Source organism: Manis javanica, chromosome 15, assembly GCF_040802235.1.
Source record: "Manis javanica isolate MJ-LG chromosome 15, MJ_LKY, whole genome shotgun sequence".
NCBI lineage: Eukaryota > Metazoa > Chordata > Mammalia > Pholidota > Manidae > Manis > Manis javanica.
In genome coordinates, this window is record NC_133170.1 from 58650117 (window position 1) to 58672965 (window position 22849).

General features: G+C 46.5%; 1 protein-coding gene across 3 annotated transcripts in view; it reads right to left on the reverse strand.

Moving 5' to 3' along the window:
• The window catches only part of TRANK1 (tetratricopeptide repeat and ankyrin repeat containing 1), an 85771-nt gene that overhangs the window by 36450 nt on the left and 26472 nt on the right, over window positions 1-22849 (reverse strand). For all 3 annotated transcript variants that reach the window (XM_073223776.1, XM_073223778.1, XM_073223777.1), the window contains 6 exons: window positions 22279-22413; window positions 17609-17779; window positions 9885-10046; window positions 6799-7053; window positions 5174-5350; window positions 1677-4544 (listed from right to left, as the gene is read on the reverse strand). In XM_073223776.1, coding sequence (XP_073079877.1) covers window positions 1677-4544; window positions 5174-5350; window positions 6799-7053; window positions 9885-10046; window positions 17609-17779; window positions 22279-22413 — 3768 coding nt within the window. The remainder of the gene's footprint in view (window positions 1-1676; window positions 4545-5173; window positions 5351-6798; window positions 7054-9884; window positions 10047-17608; window positions 17780-22278; window positions 22414-22849) is intronic.

Here is a 22849-nt window from a genome sequence, read left to right on the forward strand (position 1 = left end):
TTCTCCCCAAAAGCAATAAATTCAATGAAATTCCAATCAAATTACAAAGAGTTGTAGGGGAACTTTGATACCTATCATTAACAATGACAGTGTGATAATAACACAAGTACAGGCCAGTAGACAAATAAAATAAAATAGTGAGTCCAGAAACAGATTCACAGACACATGAGAAAAGCAGAATCACAACCTAGAGGACAGGACAGACAATAAAGTAAATGGCGTTAGCAGGACTGATTATTCATATGGAAAATGCAAAATGAGGTCACAGAAAGGTTATTTCAATAAAGACACATCATGCCACATATGCATTTTAGATAAAGTGCACTTAATTAAACCTACCCAATTTTAAATACCTGCCTAAATATAGACACGAAATTTTAAACCATTAGAAGACTAAATGGGAGACCATATTAACTCCAGAGCAGAATTTCTTAAGACAAAAAAGAGCAAATCTTAAGATTCCTAAGTTAAAATTTAAGGTATTTGTCTCCTAAAGAACACATTAGTTATATACTTTTTTTAATGTTAGTGAAGTTAAAAAGACAAGCCACACAATTTGGAGAACCTGCAATACACACAAACAACAAAAATGTGAAGGCAAAATTCATAGAGAATTCTTAACAAATTAGTAAGAAAAATAACTCACTTAAAAAGGATGCAATGAAAAACAGACGACTCACAGAATACTGAAAGGCCAAGAAACACATGGAAACATGCCACATCTCAGGAATACAGAAATTCAAACCACAAAAGATGTCATTTCACACCCACCAGGAAAGCAGAGCAAGGGGATATAACACAGATCCCAAGAGATCTCCTCAGGGGCAGTCACCCAGGACTATGTCACAGCAGAAAACTGGCAGGAGTCTAATGCCCATCACTGGAAAGTGGTAACAAATGGTGACTAGTCCTAAAATGGAATACTAACACTAGTAGGAATGCATGGACTAGAACTCCTAATTAGCAATATGCAGGAACCCCAAAATATGACATTAAGCAAAAGTATGAAGTTGCAGAAAGATATGTCTGGCATGATCCCATGTAAACTAAACATGTAAATAATACTCTACTGTTCATGGACACAGGAGGTGAGCTCGTGAGCATACTATAAACCAGACAGGATGCATTCTGGCCTCAGTGTCACGTTACGTAAACCCTCTGTGCCTTGGGTTTCCTCCTCTGTAAAATGGGAGCAATGCCTAGCTCGTAGGATGAGAAATGCACACAGGTACTATATGCAAACTGTTCAGCACCGTGCCTGGCACAGAGAACAGGCACAACTGAGGTGCAAATTAAAAGCACCTGCTTGTGTGTTACCTCCCATCACCTCCCACCCCGCTTTTCTGGCTTTTCCTGGGGAGAAAAGGATTAATGATTTACAGTGAGTTAACAAAAGTTCCTGAGCAGTTTAAATGTTCCCCTGAACTGTTTTCATGTCCTGGCAAACTCCCTAGGATGTAATTCCTTAACGGTCCATTCTGCTCAACCAAGGCCTAAATTACAAACCTAAGAATGAGGAGGGGTAGAAATCCTAAGACCTCTTGTTCATGAGTGTATTTCCTTATCTGTCCTTACTTCAGCTACAAAAGCCTAACAAGAGCTAGGCCACAGCGGCAGCAGCAGCGTGGGATGGGCACCCAGGACCTCCCCATGGGCGAGCCCGGGGCTGAACGTACCCGAATGGGACCTGTAATTCTGGTACAGCTGGTGGATCTTCTTGGGCTTGCGGATGGCACACTGCTTGTCTGCGGCGTTCCTGCTGGCATAGTGGAACAGGGAGCGCAGGTCGCTGAAGCGGAAGGCCACACCCTTCATGATGCTCTGGGCTGTGTCCCCGGTGAGGAACATGGCGTTGGGGTCATTGATGCATTTCATCAGCAGGGCCAACTCAGCTTGTGTGAAGTCCTGAACCTCATCGCCGTAGAGCTCATGGATGGACCACGGAAGCACCTTGAGCTTCAGGAGCCTCTGGGACAGGTTGTATAGAACATCCTCTTCGTCAAAATAACCTTTCTGAGACCTGATCTGCTCGTACAGGCAGAAGAGGCTGTAGATCTCACTCCGGTCCTCCTTGAAATTGGGGGACCGCTTCCTCCCCAGCTTCTTATATTCATCTTCCGTAAGTCTCCCCTGAGGACAGCTAAGGGCCTCAATAGATCCCTTCAGGAAAGATTTTATTTCTTTCCAAATAAGTGCAGGGTTGTAGGAGGTTTTCCCCTTGGCCATTTTGGGCCATATTTCACTGGTGAACACCTCAAATGTCACATACACGCGGGGGTCACTGTCACCCATCTGTGTTTCCACAGCTTTGTCCTCCTGGCCGGAGTCCCAGTCCACCTCGGCCTCCTCCTCATCCTCCTGCCATTTGGGGATGGTGAGCTCTTCCTGCGTGGACCATCCCAGGATGGATCTTTTCAAGCTGCCATCTTCATTTCTCAGAAAAAATGGTTTGGGCAGAGAAGCGTCCAGCAAGAGGAGCAGCTGCCTGGAGGTGACAAACAGAGGGAAGTTCTCATCCCGCAGGTCCTGGAGCTTGTGCACGTCGGGTTCCAGGGGTCTGTAGTGGCTGGTGGCCTTGGTAGACTTGGAGAGCTCAATGAAATTCCTCTGCACCTCCTGGCACAGAACATGGTTCTTGGTCACAAAGATCTGATGTAAATGCTCCAGCTGGTTAGGACATTCAGGAGTGCATACTTCTGCCTCTGGACTGGGCCTCCCTGGCTCCCCACTGGCTGCCCCTGTGCAGGCTGCACCCTCTGGCTCCTCATCTGTGCTGTCCATGCTCTCCATCCCGATGGAACTGCCATCCCCCTCTTCCTCCTCTGCCTCTTCCTCCCCAGTGGGGCTCTCCTTTTGGGGTTCCACCTCCAGCCTGCTCTTCAGCCACATCTGTTTGGCCAGCAGTGGGCTCCCCGCCTGCTCGGCCTTCTCCCAGTAAATGTGGAATTTCTTCCACAGCCGGTACAGGCAGCAGGTTGTCTTCCCAGTGCCACTGCGCCCGATGAGGATGATGGACTCCGGCGGCCTGGGGTGCAGGTTGATCACGGCACACTCGAGCTCGCCCACTCGGAACGGGTACTCCACGGTGGCTGTCATGTTGCTGAGGATGTTAAAGGCCATGTTGGTGCTGAAGCTGTGGAACTTCATGATGTTGTACTCGGTCTCCACTGCGCTGGCCCGGGGGAAGTACTCGGGGTCCAAGTGCCCCCTGTTCCTCTCGGCCCCTGTGTCCTCCACATAGCAGTGGGGTATCCGCTTTTGGACTTTGGTGCTGGCTGACACCTGGCCTCTGTTAATACCCCTTAGCTTCTTCCGCAGCACGCAGGACTGGCCCCGGTTGTAGGCATTGCAGATGGCCCGGATGGAGTCCGACAGCTTGCAGTGATCTAAGACGATGTCCCAGATCCGGATGATTTCTGTGTAGACCTGCCCCGACTTCTCTGTGGAGTGCGAGTTCCACTCTGTGGCCATGATCTTCTCTGGGCTCTCGCTGCATCGAGGAGAGAAGTCGATGGCAAGCTCCCACAGCATCCGGGCTCCTTTGTCCAGCTTGGCCTCGAAGAGCTGGATGTGTCCTTCCAGGTGCTTCAGCCGTTTCTGCAGGCCCTGCGTCCACTCGCCATTGCCCAGCTGCTGGATGGCAAGGATGATTTTCTTCTTCATCACCTTCGTCATTACCTTACTGGACAGCTTTTTCAGCACCTCCGAAGTACACTCGATCTCCCACGTCATACTCTCAAAGTCCTGGAGGCAGGCCTCGATCTCATGCACACTGCAGTTGTCCAGATTGTTGCTGCCCTCCCTCCCTCTGTGACCAGCAGGAATGAGCTGAGGATGTCCTTCCCCCGCCTCAAGGACAGCAGGGTTGTTCCCACTACAGCCAGAGCCCTCCACTCCCAGAGCTCGCTGGTGCTCCTCTTCCTTGGCCTCTGTGTTAGCACCTGTCTCCAGAGGCTCGGGGGCCTGAGGACCATCCTCTGGGAGGGACGTATCCACCTCAACCTGCTGGATCAACACTGTGAGGTGCTGCACCAGGTGGTCTCTCAGAGAGCAGGGCCTGTCAGCACCAGGCTCCTGCCTCACCACCTGGGCATCCAAGAGGGCCTCCCAGCTGTCAGGGACCACAGCTTCTCCAGGCTGGGTTCTGGCGGTGATGCTGCACGGCAGTGACTTGGATGAATCCTTGGACCTGAGCTGTGCCGTGTGGCCGAGGGCAGCAGACCTTGGGAGCCTCCCCGGGTCCTGACGGCCCTTCCGCCTGCTCATCATCAGAGCCTTGTTCCAGGCCAAGAGCAGAGCATCATTCTTCTTGACCCGGTGCCGCACGTCTTTGCCTTCCTTGTTCTTTAGGTTGAAGTTGATGTCAAACTTCACCAGCAGGCCCACCAGCCTCTTCATGTGCTTCAACATGCTCTTCTGGAAGAGGATGTGCATCAGCGTGTTCCCATTGCTGTCCTGGATGTTGGGGTTGAGGTAGTAAAATTCAGTGGGGTTGCACCAAAACAGGTCCAACAGGTGGCTGAGGAAGTTAAATCCGATGTCAGCTGAAAAACCAAGCAAGGCCCTGTGAGTGCTCAGCAACCTGCTCAGAGAACAGGTACCCCGCACTTGGGAGAGATGCCAGCTGGGGCCTCTCCAACCCTGAACTTCCCCAAACATCTGATCACCAGTGGTTCTCACCAGGGGCGGTTTGCTCTCCAAGGGACATTTGGCAATGCCTGGACACATTTTTAAGGGTCACAGTTTGAGAGGTGCTACTGGCATGTAGTGGGCCAAGGAGAGGGATGCTGCTAAATGTCCTACAGGGCAGCCCACCACAGAGAATGATCCAAATGTCAGCAGTGCCAAAGCTGAGAAAGCCTGAAACAGCCTCACAGAACGCCAGTAAGATCCTTTAGGCTGGACCCTCAAAAATGGCGCAAATAAAAGAAAGCAGCTGTCAGCTACAGGGAGACAAGTTTGAAACTTAAGAATCCTCCTCCAGCAACCCACCCTGGCCATCCACCTTTCCGGCACGCTACCGGCGAGGAGCCGGGACATACGGCAGGCCTGGCTGTGAAAAGAGGCTTCGTCAGCTCACTGGTTTTCCCAGGAGGAAAGACCAGAAAGCAGCATCAGGCCTAACATCCAGCTTCCTTCCCAAGGGAAGGGCTACTTAGAAATAAAAGCCTACCTTCGATGTCTAAGAAGATGTGCAGAGCTGCGTGCAAAGGGGTGTCGCCCTCCGTGAGAGAGATCCCACGGGGGTCTGCGCCCTCGGTCAAGAGAAGGAAAGCCAGCTCGAAGTCGCCACGCTGCAGGCACAGGACCAGCGGCCTCTTCTGGCTGTCCTGGAGGCCCTCGGGCAAGGCTGGGGGCAGAGCACAAGGCTGTGAGCTGCCCACCCGGGAGGGCACAGCCCACTCACCCAACAAGGGTGGCCGCTTCTGCCCCGACTCCAAGGCAGGAGTGACACTGACCCCCATTGGCCTTCCCGCCCTCCTGGGAGGCAGCAGCTTCCCAGCCCTCAGAGCAGAAGCCCCCTCCTCCAGGTGCCCGTCTGCAGGCCCTGCCCCTCTCATGCCCCCAGCTCCCCTTTTTGTGCAGCTACAGGACAGCAGGTCCCCCCATCAACACTGCCAGAGCAGGGCCTCCTCAGACACCTGAAATGCTAACACGGGGCAGCAGCAGTCAGTGACTAGGGTGTGAGCGCTGCTGCTGTCCCTCGCTTCTACAAAGCTGCCCCGAGGGAATGCCCAGCCACCCTCAGCTGCCCTAGTCCCTGGAAGCCCCCAGCCCACCCCTCCTCTACCCCGAAGGCTCCCGGCCCTCCTTGCTTGGGCACACACTCCAGTGGCCCTGCACTCATTCTTTGTCCTTGTCCCCAGCACCTGATCCTGCAGAGTGTCTGGTAAGTGCTTGCTGAATCAGAATAAAAGAGGAATTCCATAACAGTCAGAGTCTCTGGCCAAACACAAGGCATGGGTTCAGAGCAATGACCAGCAGGAGGCATTCTATCTGCCCCCAGAAGCCCCTGGATAGAGCTAATGCCTGCAGGCTTTGAATGGCGGCTGAGTGCTGAGGAGCCATGTACCCTCACTCCTGATGGACATTTCCCTTAGAGCCAAAGCAACTGCCAGGGCAGTTCCAAGAGCCTGCACACATGAACTCATTAATACTCAAAACAGCCCTAACAAAGAGGACTATCACCATTCCTGTGTTATAACTGAGGAGATGAAGGCATAAACAGCACACCAAGGCCACCCAGTCGGCAGGCATTAGTGGGGGTGCAGGTGAGAGCAGGAGGAGGCTAGTGTTTTCAAATTAGTTTCAAAATTAAACCCGATCTGGCAGGACATCTGCACACCATAGACATACATGCAGCCAAGTGTGGTTGTGCTCATGAGGGCGGCAGATGTTTCCACCCACCAATTGTTTTGGCTGTTTCTTTAAAAACAAACATCTCAAATCCCAATCTGCTGGGCAGAAACGAATGCCACAGAGCTGACAAGGACCCTCGCAGCACACTGAGTGTAGGGAAAGCCCAGCTGGCGGCAGGAGGAAACAACCGCCGTGAGCAAAACCAGGGCCAGGGACCCCTCTGCTACCTGAGGCTTCCCCCAAGACAGAGACAACAGAGAGCGCTGAATTCACAAAGAACACAGTTCCTGCAGGGTGACACCCACTGACCCTGCCACTACTCCAAAAAAGAGGTGGAGGATGTGGCAGAATCAAAGAGGTCTCCAAAGGGAAAGATCCTGCAGCGGGCAGCACAAGGCCCCGGGGCCCATGTCCGGGAACTATGCTGGGCATCCTCACCTCCACTGTCTATCAGACAGCCCAGCAGCTGTGTCTTGCGCTGGTCCCAGGTGCTGAGCGGGGGGATGACGGAGCAGAGGTCCAGGCTGGAGAAGTCACAGTCCCTGAGGAGGCCGGCTCCCCGCGGCAGCTCCCCACTGACTTTGCGGGTCAGCAGCAGGAGCACTTCAGGGAATTTCTGTTTTTCCAGCAAAAACTTGATGAAGGTGCTGGCACAGTTGCGATTAATGTCACAAACCAGGTCAGGAGGAATTTCTTTTAAAAATAAGAAAACACCACACTCCACAAAAAGGTTCATAGGATTTCCATCCCCAGCTGCAGCCCAACACGTGTATACGTAATTAACACAAATTGAAGATCAGTGTTTTTAAGTCCAGGGAAACTGTAAACAAAGAATTAACTACTTGTGACATACTAGTAACCACTCATCAGCAATAGCATGAGCACTGGCCATCAGAGCTGTGAGCTTCCAGGGAAGGTTAGAAACACCCGGAGGAGAGTAGAGACTGGACCAGGGCGAGGGCGGAATGAGCACTGTGTCTTAAGGCAGAGCACTTGGGTGGGACAGTCTACTGAGAGCAGCAGGGCAGGGGCCCAGCTTACATTTTGTGTACTGTTACACGTATGCCCTGCATAAAGAACACTGAAACACAGGGAGACACTACAGAGTAATTAAAAAATCACCTGTAGGATAACAGTGAGAGGATGGCTTAAACCCCAAATCTTAGTTTTGTATCATGATACATATTTCCTCCAGATCTCTGATATCTGGGGACAGGATGATGGTTATCCCAGTTCATACACCTTAAGGGTGGTTATATGCTGGTATATGTTAAGGATAGAAGACTTTTAAAAGAAATCTTCAGTAAGTAAATTGCCAAATTTAGCAAATAAAAATACAAGATGCTAGTTAAATTTGAATTTCAGATAGACAATGAATACATTTTTAGTATATCTCATGCAATATTTGGGACATACTTACACTAAAAATATAGGCATTATCTGAAATAATAATCAACCAGCATTGTGCATTTTGTCTGGCAACCCTGCCAGTAAGAAAGCAGGGAGGAAGAGAAGAAGGGAAGAAGTCTAGAGTTACCTGAATAAGAGCAATTGATTTACATTTGCTAGTTTTTGCTTCCCCTCTTTTTCTAAGTTTCCTAAAATGATATTCATTTTACTATTTCAAATGTTCATTTGAAAACAAGAAAAAACTCTCACTACAGGCTGCCCTATCATCTTAACAGAAGTCAGCACAGTGAAAGCACAAGCCACAAACTTTTGTAATAGACGTTTGCAATGTCTGTGCCCCAGGATCGCATTCTCTCTGGCAGCAGCGCCTCCTACCTGCCAGTTCTCCCCATCCCACAGGGCTGGGAGGGGGGCAGCGGATGATTCAGGCCTGAGCCACCAGGGCTCCCCATGGCCCTGACCACAGGTATTGGCTCAGAGGTGCACACCGTGACCCCAGGTGAAGAACTTTGGTCCAAACCACTGAGAGGTGGGTTGATCCACAGGCCAGAAAGACAGGACAAAGTCAGTGTTTAGAGCCTGGACCTTATCTCCACAGAACCTGAGGTGGAAGCTGGGCTGAAAGATGGGAGGCACGGGGTCCTGGTGACGTTGCTCTGAGCTCTGCAGCCTGCTGTTCCTGAAGGCAGCACGGCCTCCCGGGTAAGCGAGCTCACTGTTTTGCTGGCTTAAGCTGATTTGAGTCTGTTACTTCCAACAGCAACAGTTCTAAATACCCTACCCAGTAGCCAACTAAGGAGACAGAGAGAAAGGGGGAGAAAAAGAAAGAAAAAAATTCAAAAGAGTTGGATGGATTAGAGGTACTCAAAGATAGCTGGGGGAAGAACTCAGGAAAGATAGAGAGTAAAGGACATTAAGGAACTCAGAAAGCGACCTCGCCAAAGGGAGAGAAACAAGAGCCACACTCAATCCCCTCAGAGGACCAGAGAACACAAGGTACGGGCCGCAGGACACAAAAGACAGCCATGAAGAAGCACCCATCGTGGGGCCGCTTAGGGGACTTGCACCGGACACCGATGCAGAGTGATTTACGCTCACAGCCCCAAGGATGAACGAGGACAGTCTTCATGGGTCACGGGTCCCATGGCATCAAGTCCAAGAGCCCAGTTCCCAAGAAGTGGTGGGGAGCACAGAATGGCCAATGTCTACCACATCCCACACAAAGGGCCTGATGCCAGAGTCCTGGGTGTGTCATCCATCTGTGGCCCACTCATCCAGGAAAGTTCAGTCTGGCCACTGGGCCTCCCCACAGCCCAACTAACAGTAATGGGTGTTAGCATTTGATGTACAGGGCGCTGGACTAAGTGTCCCACATCACCAGCTCATGAGGGTGGCTCCCCAGTTGAGACAGGGATGAAGAAATTGAAGCTTAAAGAGGTTAGCCCAAGGTCACGGCTTGGTAAGGGGTAGAGTTAAGATTCAGATGCAAAACTCCACGCCTTACACCCTGTGATTCACAGCACACCTGAAAAGCATTTGTGGGTCCTCTGGCCAGACCTTCCTGCATTCTCTGTAGACTTGAGAAGCCTCAGCTTTATGCATGCTTTACAGCCATACTGACTGCTGACTTTGAAAATACTAAATTTCACCTACTTAGAGTCTCTTGAATCTTCCTTTATTAGCTAAAGTTTGTCATCTAAAGTTCTTTTCTGGAACTTTCCTGATTTCCTCATAATGAAAAAAATTACCATTCAATTTTATAATAACTTTATACACCAACATTAGCCAATATCCATAGACAAGAGAAACATCTTTGTTATTTAAAATAGGATAGTATATGCAAAGAGTAATTCCAGAAGAATACAAGAAAACTAGTGACAGAGGTTGCCTCTGAGAATGGGATTCAGGGATTGAAGTTTAGGGGTGATGAAAACAGGTGATGAAACTCAGGGTGGATGACAGGCTCTTCCCTGAAGAATGTTCTGTGCTATTTCAACGTTTTATGTGTAGACATCACAACTATTTTTTTAATTAATTTTAAAAAATATATTAGGAAAGAGTTTTAATGCACATGAATCAAGTGTAATGCAACTGCATGTTGTGGGAAAACCTACCTTGCAGAGAAGAAAGGAGATGCAAGAATCTCTGAACAACATCTTGCTTCAGAAAGTTTTTATGCAATAACCCATTTCCTGAGTTCATGTACTGCACCAGCTGTTCAGAGGCTTTCCGGAAAATATCACTCTTGCTAGTGGGTCCGTCACCATTGTTCAATCCTGCAAAACAAAACTAGGTGGTATTGCTCCTGGATTCAGGGTTCAAAGCTGCAGCAGACCAGAGATTACCACAGTGTCCACCCTTCCCTTGGTCCGTGTGCTTTGCCTGTGATTCTGCAGCCCTTCCGTGGAGAGGTGAAGCTAATCCCTTCCCCTCCCAATTCCAGCCCAGCCCCATGACTTGCTGTGAACTAACAGGAGGCAGTGAATGTGACTTTTGTGCCAGTTCTGAGCCTGGGCCTCAGGAGACCTTGTTCAGTTCTACTTATTCACTTGGGACCCTGGCCTCTGCCACTTGAAGGTCCAGGCTAGTGTTCTGGGAGATAAGAGACAGCACAGGACAAAGAGGAATCAACCCAGTTGTCCAAACAGAGGCTCCAGGATGGGAAACAGCCCAGCCAAAATCAGCAAGACTACAGATACTTGAAGGAGCCCAGTTAAAGCCATGAGAACAGCCCGGCCTGTACTGCTGACCTGCAGGATCATGAGCTAAATAAATGCTTGGTCTTTTCAGCCACTAAGTTTTGGATCAGCTTGTTATGTGGCGATAGCTGACTGATATGACAGCTCAAAGAAGTGACAACAGGAGGGTGGCTTAGTGCAAGAGCAATGTCCAACCGCATGCCAGCCCCCCCACATCTCACTAGAGGCTGGGAAAGCCAAGCACAGAGCCAGCTATTTGGCCAAAGAAGAGGAGACCATATCCTCTCGGTTTAATTTATTTCAAAAAGTAATTGTGATTGGAAAACACCACTGATGAATGTTGAAAAAGAGCAACTGTTTTATTTGGTACCAGCTTATACACTCAAAAAGCACTCTTGGCTAAAATGGAATCATACTGAACACACAGGGGAGTAAACCGGACGTCTGTTTTCACACCCAGGGAAAAGGGCCTGGCCCACAGCACAAGCGCTGTCACGTCCAACGTCATGTTCTAACAGAGGAAGGGCACTTTGCAAGAGATGGACGATTTGGAGATGAGGGAAAAATTAAAAGTATCCTATCTTCAATCAGTCAAGGATTTGTGGGCAAGGCCTTCATCAGGAGGAGACCACTGAGGGGGTAGGGGAAGCACTGTCAGGGAGGAAGCCAGGCCACAGTGTGAGCTCAGGCCTCCCCTGACCCCACTGGGAGTTCTGGAGTCACACACCTCCAAGCTGTCCCCTTCCAAGGCAAGGGAAATGGGCCATTAATTTTCACATCTGTCGCTGCCTATAGGCTGCCTTGGGAGGATGTAAATTCCCAGGGCCTTCTGGTTTGAAGGAACATGAGCAAAGCAGGTTCCATAAGCCTGAAGCCTGTTCTTGAGAACAACCTTAGTTGCTGGCTTTTCAAAGTGGAAGGTATACTTCCTGCATCAGGGAGCACATAACAAGGGAAGAGGCATCCAGGGGATCCCAGCAGAGCCCTGACATTATCTGCTGTACCTTCTGATACACACCTGGGTCACCTTTCAACCAATCAAGCCAGAATAGCAGAAACATACACACACTTCTGGGGTAAATGCCCATTGCCCTCCAATCAAGTGACCTTTAGGTGCCAGACAGAAGCAAGACCCAGCGCTACCACTACCCTCCACAGAAAAGGAGACGGAAGCCATTTGCCAAGGAAGCCCACATTGCCTCAGCTGGAAGCCCACCCTGAGACCAAAAGCCTGTGTGTCATGTAACAATGCCTGAGAGCCCCCCTAAACTACCTACAAAGTCCCAGAGAAAACTTCATCCTAAACTACCTACAAAATCCCAGAGAAAACTCACAGTACAGGAGAACAGGGCCCTTGGTGCTGGGGCGATGCTTTCGCTAATAAGCAGATGGAAATTGCTGCCTAGCCTGCCTCATGCCCTTAGAAGTTTTTCAGGAACATCCTTTTTTCACCAGGGCTATTAATGAGTATAAAGTCACTTGAAACAACAGAAATGTACCAAGCTTGCCAGCAGAGACAATTAGGTGCAATTGTATAATGAACACACAGTGCTGTGGTTCAGAACAGTTAAGCAGGCATTTAGAGATCAGAGAAAGCCCCAGACATCAGGAAAGAACGAAAGAATGCCACCAGCAACATAAAAATGCATAAAAGGGAAGGTGCTCAATGCTGACAATGCTGTGGGTAGGATGGGCGATTTGTTTACGACTCTGAACTTACCTGTTCTTTTCTCAAATTTTCTATAAGCTTAATGAAAGGCAAGAGACATCAAGATATAAAACTGCTTATACATTATAATCACAGATTTTTTTTAAAGACTATGTTAACTACTAAACAACAACAAAAACAGAGGCTGGATAAAATATGCTAAAATGTTAGTACAATAAATTTTTGTTTTTATATAAAACTATGTTTTTACACATTTCCTGCAATGATTATATTTAGTAGATATGTAAGCAGATTTGAAATTAAGAATTAAAATTAAAAGAGACCTAAAGTTGCAACAGTGGCCAGAGGGTTAGAAAAATAGAAATCAATCACTACAAAAAGAGATTTTGTTTTCACCTGAAATCTTTCTTTAAGGCTAAGAGGCAAAACTGTATTATACACATTTTATCTATTTAAATTTACGTACCCACCTCATTTTTATAAAACGAACAATTATAAATGCATGCAGTAAGACTGAGCAACCAAATCACAAATACAGTAATTTGGGGAGGAGTGGGGGAGGCCGGCGGGTTTATGAAGAATAACTATTTTCTTGTTTTCTTCTCCTACATTTTGTAAATTCTCCTTTAAAAGGAAGAGTATATTGCTTTTGTAATAAGGAAAACGCATCATGGACATCCTTCCAGTCAATACCACTCATCTGCGTTTAGTGAAAACAGGGCACCATCTTGTGCTGAGGGAAGTGCAGACGACAGACCACAGCCTGAGCCTCAGGCCGCGCCTACTCAGATCTCCTCTGAGTGCGGCGCTGGAGGGGCCTCCATAAGCACAGAGGGCGGCCGGCTCCTCACTGAGGACTAGAGAGAAAAAAAGCTTCAGAGGCCTGGCTTGCTCTCACGCCAAAGGGACACGCAAGCGTCATTCTGGGAAGACCACAAACAAAGGCTCTGATGCTGTCCTCCATCCTGAGTCTTTCCTGAGATGAGCAACAGCCGCCCAAGAAGGTGGGCGTGCTGCCATCTGGTGGTAGCCTGAGAGGCAGGTAAATTCAGCAGCCCCGTAATCTGCGGTTCCCTTTCTGGGGCTTCAGCTACGCGGGGTCAGTCGCGTCTGGAAGCACGTGACCCTCCCTCTGATGTAGCGTCAGACGGTCCATAGCAGCCTAACGCCATGTCACATGTCTACATCCTTCACCCCAGGTCGCCTCATCAAGCAGGCATTTTATCATCTCACATCACAGGAAGGGGAAGTTCAGTACAATAAGGTATTTTGAGAGAGAGAACACATTAGTTTTATTACAGTGTATTGTTATAATTGTTCTATTTTATTATTAGTTCCTGTTAATCTCTTATTGTGCCTTATTTATAAATTAAACTTTATCATACGTATATGTGAAGAAAAAAGCATAGTGTCTATAGGATCTGGTACCATCTGCAGTCTCAGGTATCCACTGGGGGTCTTGGAACGTAGCCCCCACAGGGAAGAGGCACTGCTGTGTGTGACCCTGACGCCTTGCGGGTGAAGCCTTGCTCCTGTGAGTGGGCTCCTGCTTCCCCGGCTGCTCGGGGCAAAGGCAGAATTTCGGGTCATGTCTTGAACCTGATGAATCAAAATCTGCACTTTAACAGGCAGAGTGATTAGCTCAGGATTTCCTGATTCAGAGAAGAGCAGAATCTCCAGCAAGACCCTTCATTTCTTTCCTACCTCTATGCAAAAACCACCCTATCCAAAGACCAGATGGCCACCACTACCATCAGCCTGGGGCACAGTGACCTCCAGGAAGACAGGGAGTGAGCAGACCTTGCATCCTAGTCTCCAAGCTGGAATGTGAGCTTATCTGTGCACAAAGAACTCGTGTCCTGACAGGGCTTTGCTCAGGACCACAGAGGGGAGCAACCAAACCCATCAAGTCATGCTCAGGTCGGGGATAAGGGTACCAACCCCCTGCAGCAGATCTTCCCAGAGATAATGCTTCCATCCAGCCCACTACCATGTGAGGAGGGGAAGGGCTTAAAGTCCATAAAATCTGCATTTTTATGACTAGAGCTCTACCTTTATACCCATGGCCCAACCTTCCCTTTGCCTCTCCCTCCCGCTATCTTCTCACAACTACTCTGGTTAGAAAGACTATTCTGGAGCTAAAGTCTAAACTACATGGCCCATACATTGGCCACTAACTTAATTACATAAAATGAAAGTCGCTTAACTACAATTAAAATTTCAGTTCTTCAGTTGCATGAGCTGCACACATTTCAAGTGGTCAACAGCCATACATGACTGGTGGCCAACACATCCAACAGAGCAGATATCACACATGTTCATGATTACAGAAAATTACATTGCATGGTACTGGTCTAAAACAGTCCCCCAGCCCCACCTCAGGTTTCAAAGTTTGTGCAACTGGCAAAATCTTAGAAACAAATGTATGCATACAACTCCATACAGCTGTATGGATATATAAAAAAATGCCACCATACTCAGTACAGAGAGCACATTATGATACTGAATTCCACAGGGGTTCCACAGCTAAGAGTCTTTGGGATGTCCTGTGTTGGAAGACTCCAATTTGCTAGCCCTTCTCAATATCTGCTGTCCTCCTCTTTTCTGATTTTTGCGGTCTCTTTTGTTTGTTGGACTCAGTATTTCCCTGTAGTCTTAATATTCCTCTAATGTTGACCCTTGTTCTTCATGGTCAATGGTCTGGAAATTTTTTAGTAATCAAGCATCCAGTAAATGGACCAATGAGTATTGGGGGCTTTAGGCTTGATGACATCTGGGCCTTCACAAACCACCCAGAGAGACAGATGGCAGGCCTGGAGAGGGGCACACTCCTCTTCCCTGTGCTTTGCTGCCAAGCAAGCACAGCCGAGTTCTAGTAAATATAAAGGGGACTGGCTGTGATTCTACTGAGTCTCTCCTCTTGGTCTCAAACCTGGTCACAGGTCTAGTTGGCAAAACAGGACAGAGACGAAGGGAGATATTGAGATGTTTTTAGGATTAGCAGATATTCAAAGATTCTATTATACAAGGACACTGAAAAATCAAACTTTAAAAACTAAACAAAAATGATTTATGCTAAAGTCCACAACACTAAATATAACATACACATATTTGGTATTCTAAGAATTCATATTAGAATTAACCAATGATAAGTGCAAATAAATCAGCCATTTTCTACCATTAACTGGTGTTCCTTTTTTGTTGTTATTTTGAAACCCAAAAATTCACTGGCAAAGAAATCTGGTTAGTTTCAGTTTCTCCTCCACCCAGAAACTGAGATTAGAGGCATAAGTTCTCAGAAAGCATTGCACAATGATTTAGTAACTAAACTACTTCACAGAAGAAACCACAATTCCCTAGAACAGAGGTCACTTAAAAACTAAACATGATATGGCACAGCTTTAAAAGAACATCTGTGAAAAACAGAGGACTCTGCAAATACATTTCTCTCTCCTCATTCCTATGGCTTCATGAAAACAACAGAAGATATCTTAAATAAGTAAATGAAAATAAAAACATAGTTGGGGGTGTGAAGGAGGATGTTAGGTGACAAGCAGCTCCAGTCAGCCCTCTACCCCACAGAAAGCTTTCCCGACCTGCAACTGCGATGAAGCCCGCCTGTCAGGATGCCTCCCCCCTCACCCAGCACACACACCCTGCAGGCTGCCTTCAACTTGCCACCTCCTTATCCTTCCAGGGAGGCAGGGTTTCCAGGGAAACACACCCAAAAATTTCAGTAAATGCACAATAACCATCTACTAAGTACTAATCAGTCTAGTCCTTCATTCATAAACCATCCAAGGATCAGGAAATAAATTAAGGAAAAGAAAAGCAAGAAAATGAATCGACTAACTCCAAAAGAAACATAAATAATTCAGAGAAGGGGTTATTCTTTAAAAAATAAAATCTCAGTATTTGTAAGTGTGGTTCAGGAAGTGGCAGATAAAACAAGTACAAGTTACAGGTAAAAAACAGAGAACAAGAAAGAGTCTTTAAATAATAAAACTTGAGTTTCCAAATTCAAAAATGCAACAGACTATGTGAATTATAAAAAGAAAAGCTAGGAACCAGTTAAAGAACTGGGAAGAAAAAAGAGATACAGAACATTAGGGAAAAGTAGAAAGACATGTTATAAATTCAGGAAGCTTATCCATTTAATATAGTGGCAAAGAGACCAGAAGGGAACAAATGATAGAAGATGATTTCCCCAAGCCAAAAAACTTAGATTGAAAGGAGCCAAAAAGTGCCAAGCCAGGTGAGTGGATAAAGACACACCCATACCTAGGAACGTCCCAGGGAACTGTCACAACTCCAAGGACAGAGAAAATACTAGGAGGGAAAATAAACAAGACATGAAAATAAATGGACATGAGACGTCAAATCAGCAGCAAATGGGAGCTTGAGCACAATGAAATAATTGCTTACAGTTGTGAGGAGCAAGATTTTATAGCATATTTCATAAACCTAAGATACCATGGCTTGTCAGACACACCAGAAAAGGCTGCCTCTAACCTTGACATGCCAGTGATTGTGAAACACATTCCAATTTCAAAGATATTAAAATACGGGGGGAAAGTGCAACTTAGAATTAAAGAACAATGCCTATATTCAGACAAATTATCAACCAACAAGAGAGACCCACAGAGAGCGTCAGCCACTCAAGCCATATGCAAGTGCAAGAACAGAAAGAGCACATATGTGCTGGGGCTAAAGTCTAGATAAAGTCTAAAAGTACATGCACACATACATACACAGGTATACATTCATGTGCATGTACATGTCTCATTAAACTGGAGTGCATAAAGAATATCCCATTCAAAGAGCCAAGTTTTGGGGACATTTGGTGATTCTTTTCTATAGGTCCAGCTACACTACTAGTTAGGAAAAGTTTCACAATTACATAATCATACTACCAAGTAAATGCCATTTACTAGTTTTCAGTTTTTAGACTCAACTCTATAGATGCAGCACAGGAAACTTAGAGGAAAGGAGCAGAATGTAAACGACACAAATAACATTCCTAGACAAAATACAACAACAAGGCTGACTTGCTCCACTCCATCTTACACAGCAGTCAGTCGATCGCTGTTGTCCCAAACCGACAGAGCAACAAGTAGAGATAAATGCGTATTTTAAATTGTTGGCTCTGCTTCCTTCTGAAGAGTAGGCTTGCTCTTCATCTCCTGTTCTGTCTGAAGTTTGTTCTTTTCCACTGCACGCATGCATGGAAAAAACAAATCACCCACACTGTCCAAAGGTGGAGCTGGTGAAGTTCCCAAATTGTCTTAGACAGACCAAATAAAAGTTATCTTATTCTACCTTTCAAATAAAGTGAACAGGTTTTCCAAAGACTGGGGGGTCTCACTTCCATGTGCATTTACCAAGAAAAGAGAAACTGATTTAGACGTAATACCACAGAACCAGTTTCCCACCGCCATCCCCCAAAAAGTTAGCTCACTGGAAGCTATACCTGACAGGTCCTTAGAGCACTCAGCCAGCGTTTTCAAGTGACTGCTGATTTTCTCAACGGCTTTGAAGTTCTTATTCCTCTTCAGGATGTCCGTGGCCGAGCGGGACTGTCGATCCAGCAGGGTGGGGTCTGCCCCAAAGCTCAGGAGCATCTGCACATCCTCCGTTTGTCCTAGGGCAGGCCAAAATGAGGAGGGGGCGTTGTCGTGGCTCCTCCCATAAGGAGATGTCCCCGTGAGTGCTCTTCCTCCTAGTTCCCTGCCCAAGCCGCTCAGGGCACGGGGACCAGGGTCCCTCTGCTTGCAGAACCTCACCTGCCTGCCTTGGTCAATCCACCCAACTCCCGGAAACAAGAAGTCCTGTGTGCCCTGTGTGGAGTGGGAAGGACAATAGCTCTAAGAGGTTCAGAAGTGTGTCCCTCTCTACTTTTTCCCCTCTCCTTGGCAACAAGCAAGGAGAGGGGAATCTGGTTACCAGGCAACTGTACAGCTGTAAGGATGACACAAGCTGTGACTTCAGGTTTCTTCATTCCCTAGAGAGGAAATGGAATATTCTTGCAGGGAAAAAAGCCTGTCTGGGGACAGAGGAAGAAAGTGGCAATTGCTTTCACATCAGGGTCTTTCTGTTGTCACTGTTTCCACCCTTCCAATTCCAACCCTCTGGCCACCAGCTCCATTTGCTGCTTTGACGTATCTATTTCCCAAGCATCAGAGTGTCTCTGTGATCACAGATGCAATAGCTTTCAGAATGGAGCAGGTGTACCCCGGGGGTACAGGGACTTCTGTGGGCATGGAGTGGTAAATGAATCAGAGCCTGAGCCCAGCATCCATAGCCATGCCCTCCTGAAATGCACCACCTTGACAAGGTACTGAGGCTCATGCTATCCTCCCTCCCAGCTCCCAGTCACAACCGTCTTCACCCACTTTACAAAAATAAGACAAAGTAAACAGGTCATACTTCTTACCCATCGTATCTCACTGTTGTGGACGGAATTCTAAAATAGCCCCCAGATTCCCAACCCCTGACACACACCTCCCAGCAATTCAATCAAATACCAATCTAAATGCTGCTGTGACGATATTTTGCAAATGTAATTAAGGTCCCAAAGTAGTTGACCTTAAGATAGGGAGATTATTCTGACTGAATCACATGAACCCTAAAGGTCAAGGGTGAGAGGTCAGACATGGTAAAGGGCAGAGATTCAAAGTATGAGAGGAATTTGATACACAAGAAATTCTCCTTGGCTGGCATTGATGAGAGGGGCCACATGACAAGGAATGTGTGTGACCTACAGAAGCTGACAGCAGCCTCTGGCTGGCAGCCAGCAAGGAAACAGGGATCTCAGCCCTACAATCTCAAGGAACTGGATTCCACCACAACCATGTGAGCTAGAAAGAAGGCCCAGAACTCCAGAAGAGAATGCAGCCCCAGCCAATACCTTGATTTTGAGCTGGGGAGACACTGAGCAGAAAACCTAGTGACATCACACCAGATTACTAACACACAGGACTGGGAGCTAGTAAGTGGGTGTTGTTTCAAGCCTCTAAGTTCATGGTGATTCGTTACAGGGCACAGAGAACTAATGCAATTAGTGTATTGGCCCAAAGGAGGCAAAAACTCCTGCTCTCCAGAGCATAACCTAAGGAAAATTAGGTGTCTGATTTAAAAGTGTCAAGCTCCTTTAAAAAGGTACTCCATCCACCCTTCTCATATCTCCCTCCAAATCTTTAATAATTACTTACAGAAATACCTGTACATGTTTTCATTTCTATACTGAGGAGTAATATTGCTGGGCCACACAGCAACTCTGTTTAACTTTTGGAGTAACTGCCAGATGTTTTTCCAAAGCAGATGCACCATTTTTCACCCCATTAGCAGTGTATTAGGGTTCCAATTTTTCCACTTGCTTGTCAATATTTGTTAGTGTCTTTTAATTTTGTTCATCATGGTGTGAAATGCACTTTCAACTTTTAAAGTAGGTATTTAAAAGGTGATTCAAAGAAGCCTATATGAATAGCAAGAGACCAGCAGAATAGAACAGAAAGGTCAGAATTAGTGGCACCTCAAATCCCTGAGGTCACAGTAAACTTTTAAATAAATGTTTCTGAGACAAATAGATAGCCATTTGGAAAAAGATAAAGTTATATCCTTACATTAAACTCCAGTGGATCAGGGATCTAAATGTCCAAAAGGGAAACCATACAGGCATTAGAAGAAATATGGGTGAATTCCTCTTTAACATTGCTATAGGGAAAAGTTTTCTAACTCTGACTCCAAATATAGGAGCAATAAAACAACAGGTTGATAAGTCTGATTACATAAAAACAAACATTTGCATAACAAGAAAGACCAAAATCAGAGGACAACTGACAAGCTAGGAGAAAATATTTATAACAAATACCACAGACAAAAGCTAATGAGAAAAGAATTCTTAAAAACTGGGAACAAAGCACCAAAAACTCCATGGAAGAATGGGAAGGAGACATGAACATATAAAATAAAAAAGATATATAAAAATGGTCTTCAAATGTATTTTTAATAGTTCCAACTCACACATAATTAGAGACATGCAAATTAAAACAATCCTGAGATACCAATTCTCACCTCTCAGGCCAGAAGAAATTTTAATACATGACAACAGATTCTGCTGGTAAGGAGATGGAGAGAGGCCCTCTCACATACTGCTGGTGGCTGTGCAAACTGGGAAAATTCTTCTGGATGAAAATCTGACAATATCTAACAAAACTGCATAAGCATTTGTGCATAAGAACTGATACAGAGTGACTTGAGGACATACTGTTAACAAAAAAGGCCAAGAACCAAACACTATATATAGACACTGTTACTCTCCATATAAAGAAGAAAATACACATGTATCTGCTGTTGCTGCAAAAGAAATCCAGAAAGAATAAGCCTGAAATGAAAAAAATTGATCCCTTACAGGGAGTGGATGGGAAAGGGGCAGAAGGAAGGGAAAATGGTAACTGGAGGGGGAGGGGGAGCTGGGATGAAGAGGAAGTGACATTTCTCTGAGTACATCTTTTTATAACGTTTAGACTCTGAGCACCATTGGTACTCTGCATGCCAATATGTAAATAAACCAGTCCAGATATGGGGAGAAACCTAGATGAAAGGCAAACACTAAAAAAATGTACCTACGTGTACTACAAATAAGTAACATAATGGTATGAGGAAGAAAAGCATTTAATATCTTGACTATATTCTATAGTCAAGGATTCTATAAAGCTGAAAACACCAAGAACTGAACACAAATGAACATAAGAATAAACATAAACCTAATGAGTAAATGCGCTTCTCGCACAGGGGTATGGGCTAACAAGTACGGAGCTCATAGTACTGAACAAGTAAACATATTATATGGTAGATGAGAGATATTACAGATTAGAAAGGACAAATGACCATGGTGTTGGACTGGAATCAGAGAAGTCAATCTAAACTCATAGTTTTAATACAGATCTATGCACACACTTACAGTGATAGATGTGTATATCCACAGGCTCGCACACATGCAACGATATTCCAGAAGCAATGATCACACCTAATACCAGATCTTTCTCCAACGAAAGGAATCAGGGGCCCTTGGAGAAAAGGTTAATTCCAGGGCTAGGACACAGAAAACTCAGCCTAAGCCTGGAGTATCTTGTGCTGCCTGAAAATAAAGAGGTGTCCAAAAAAAAGGATGGGAGCTTATGGAAGGAGCACAGGAGCCCACCTGAAGGAGCCTTAATGGCCAAAACTGGGACAAGTTGAGCAAGAAAATAACTGGCAACAGTACTGGATTTTATCCCATAGAATAAATATCCATGAGCCCATTCAGAAGTACATACATACATGGGGAGAAGGGAGAGCTCTTCACGACAAAAGAATTTCAAGTAATAAATGAAGAAAACAAAATTTAAAAATCAACCTTAATCAAAGACTACACTAATAACTTGCTGACAAGATCCACCAATGGACGCCAAAACTGGTAGGCAAAAGTTTGAGGAGAAACAGGGTATACCTGCAATGGCATATCTTCCCCATCCCTTTACCATTATGTCAGAGTCTCTCCTCCAAGACATTTATCAACTCCAGAGGGAAAGGCAGAAACTTTAGAGTGTAGAAAACCCACAGATTACATCTTAACCAAATAAGGACAACATCATAGGACATACTGACATCATGAACTTCTTGATATGGTGCCAGAGAAGAGCATAAAATTGTTCTCAAGTATTCTTAGTAAAAACGCATAACTTCATTCCAATCATGAGAAAACATCAAATAAACCAACCTGATAGACAGTCCACAAAATAACTGACCAACACTCTTCAAAACAGACCATGTCTGTTTGGTTCACAATTTATGTCTGGTGGCAAGCAGAGTCGGCATGAAATAAAGCACTTAGCCTGATGAGGGGAGGACATGTGCAGACAGAAGCCCCCCTCCTTGGACACGCAACCCCACTGAGGCCACTTCAGCCAAAGGTACACAGAGCCAGCACTGCCCTCCTCCCGCAAGCAGTCTTCCCTCCCAACCATGTGTTCCATTCAAGGCAGAGTCTAGTGCTCTGAGCCTGTCACAAGACGGAATGGGTAAGACGTGCTCAGCTGCGTGGGTTCTGAGAGGCCACCCAGCCCGCAGCACACCCTCCCGCCTGGTGCCACTGCTCACGCTGCATGAGGCATTCTGGGTACTGGGTGGCCGCGACGACGTGCAGGACGGTGCAGCCATCCCCGTCCTTCTGGTTGATGCGGCCTTTCCACTCCGGTTTGTGGTCCATCAGCCATCTGAAAAGATGGTTTTCCCCTGAAGGGAATTAAAACGAGTCACTGACACGGGATTCTACGTACAGAAAATCAATAAAGCAAATCAATGTGTACCACACTGAGGAGGCCAAATGGGGACTCCAGCGCAGGATGCCACGCACCACAGGGTGGGAGACATGGTTTGTACATTGAAAGAATGAGTCATAGGGAGTTATTCATAACAGCATTAAGTCGAACCCCCTAGAAGCAGAGGCTGAGACAAGGATTCTTGTACCTGTACTTCTGAGAGGGAGCTCAGAAGAAAGAGAGGAAAAGGGCGGCAGGACAGGGCAAAGGAAGGAGGCGAACGGAGATGTGCTCTCAGCTGAGTCTGCTTTAACCCGATCCCACAGGGAGTTCTAGCTGAGCTCCTGCACCCTCACGTGTCAGTCAAGAGCTATGGAATGCCCCAGAGAGGGAGGTGAGCTTGAGGGAGG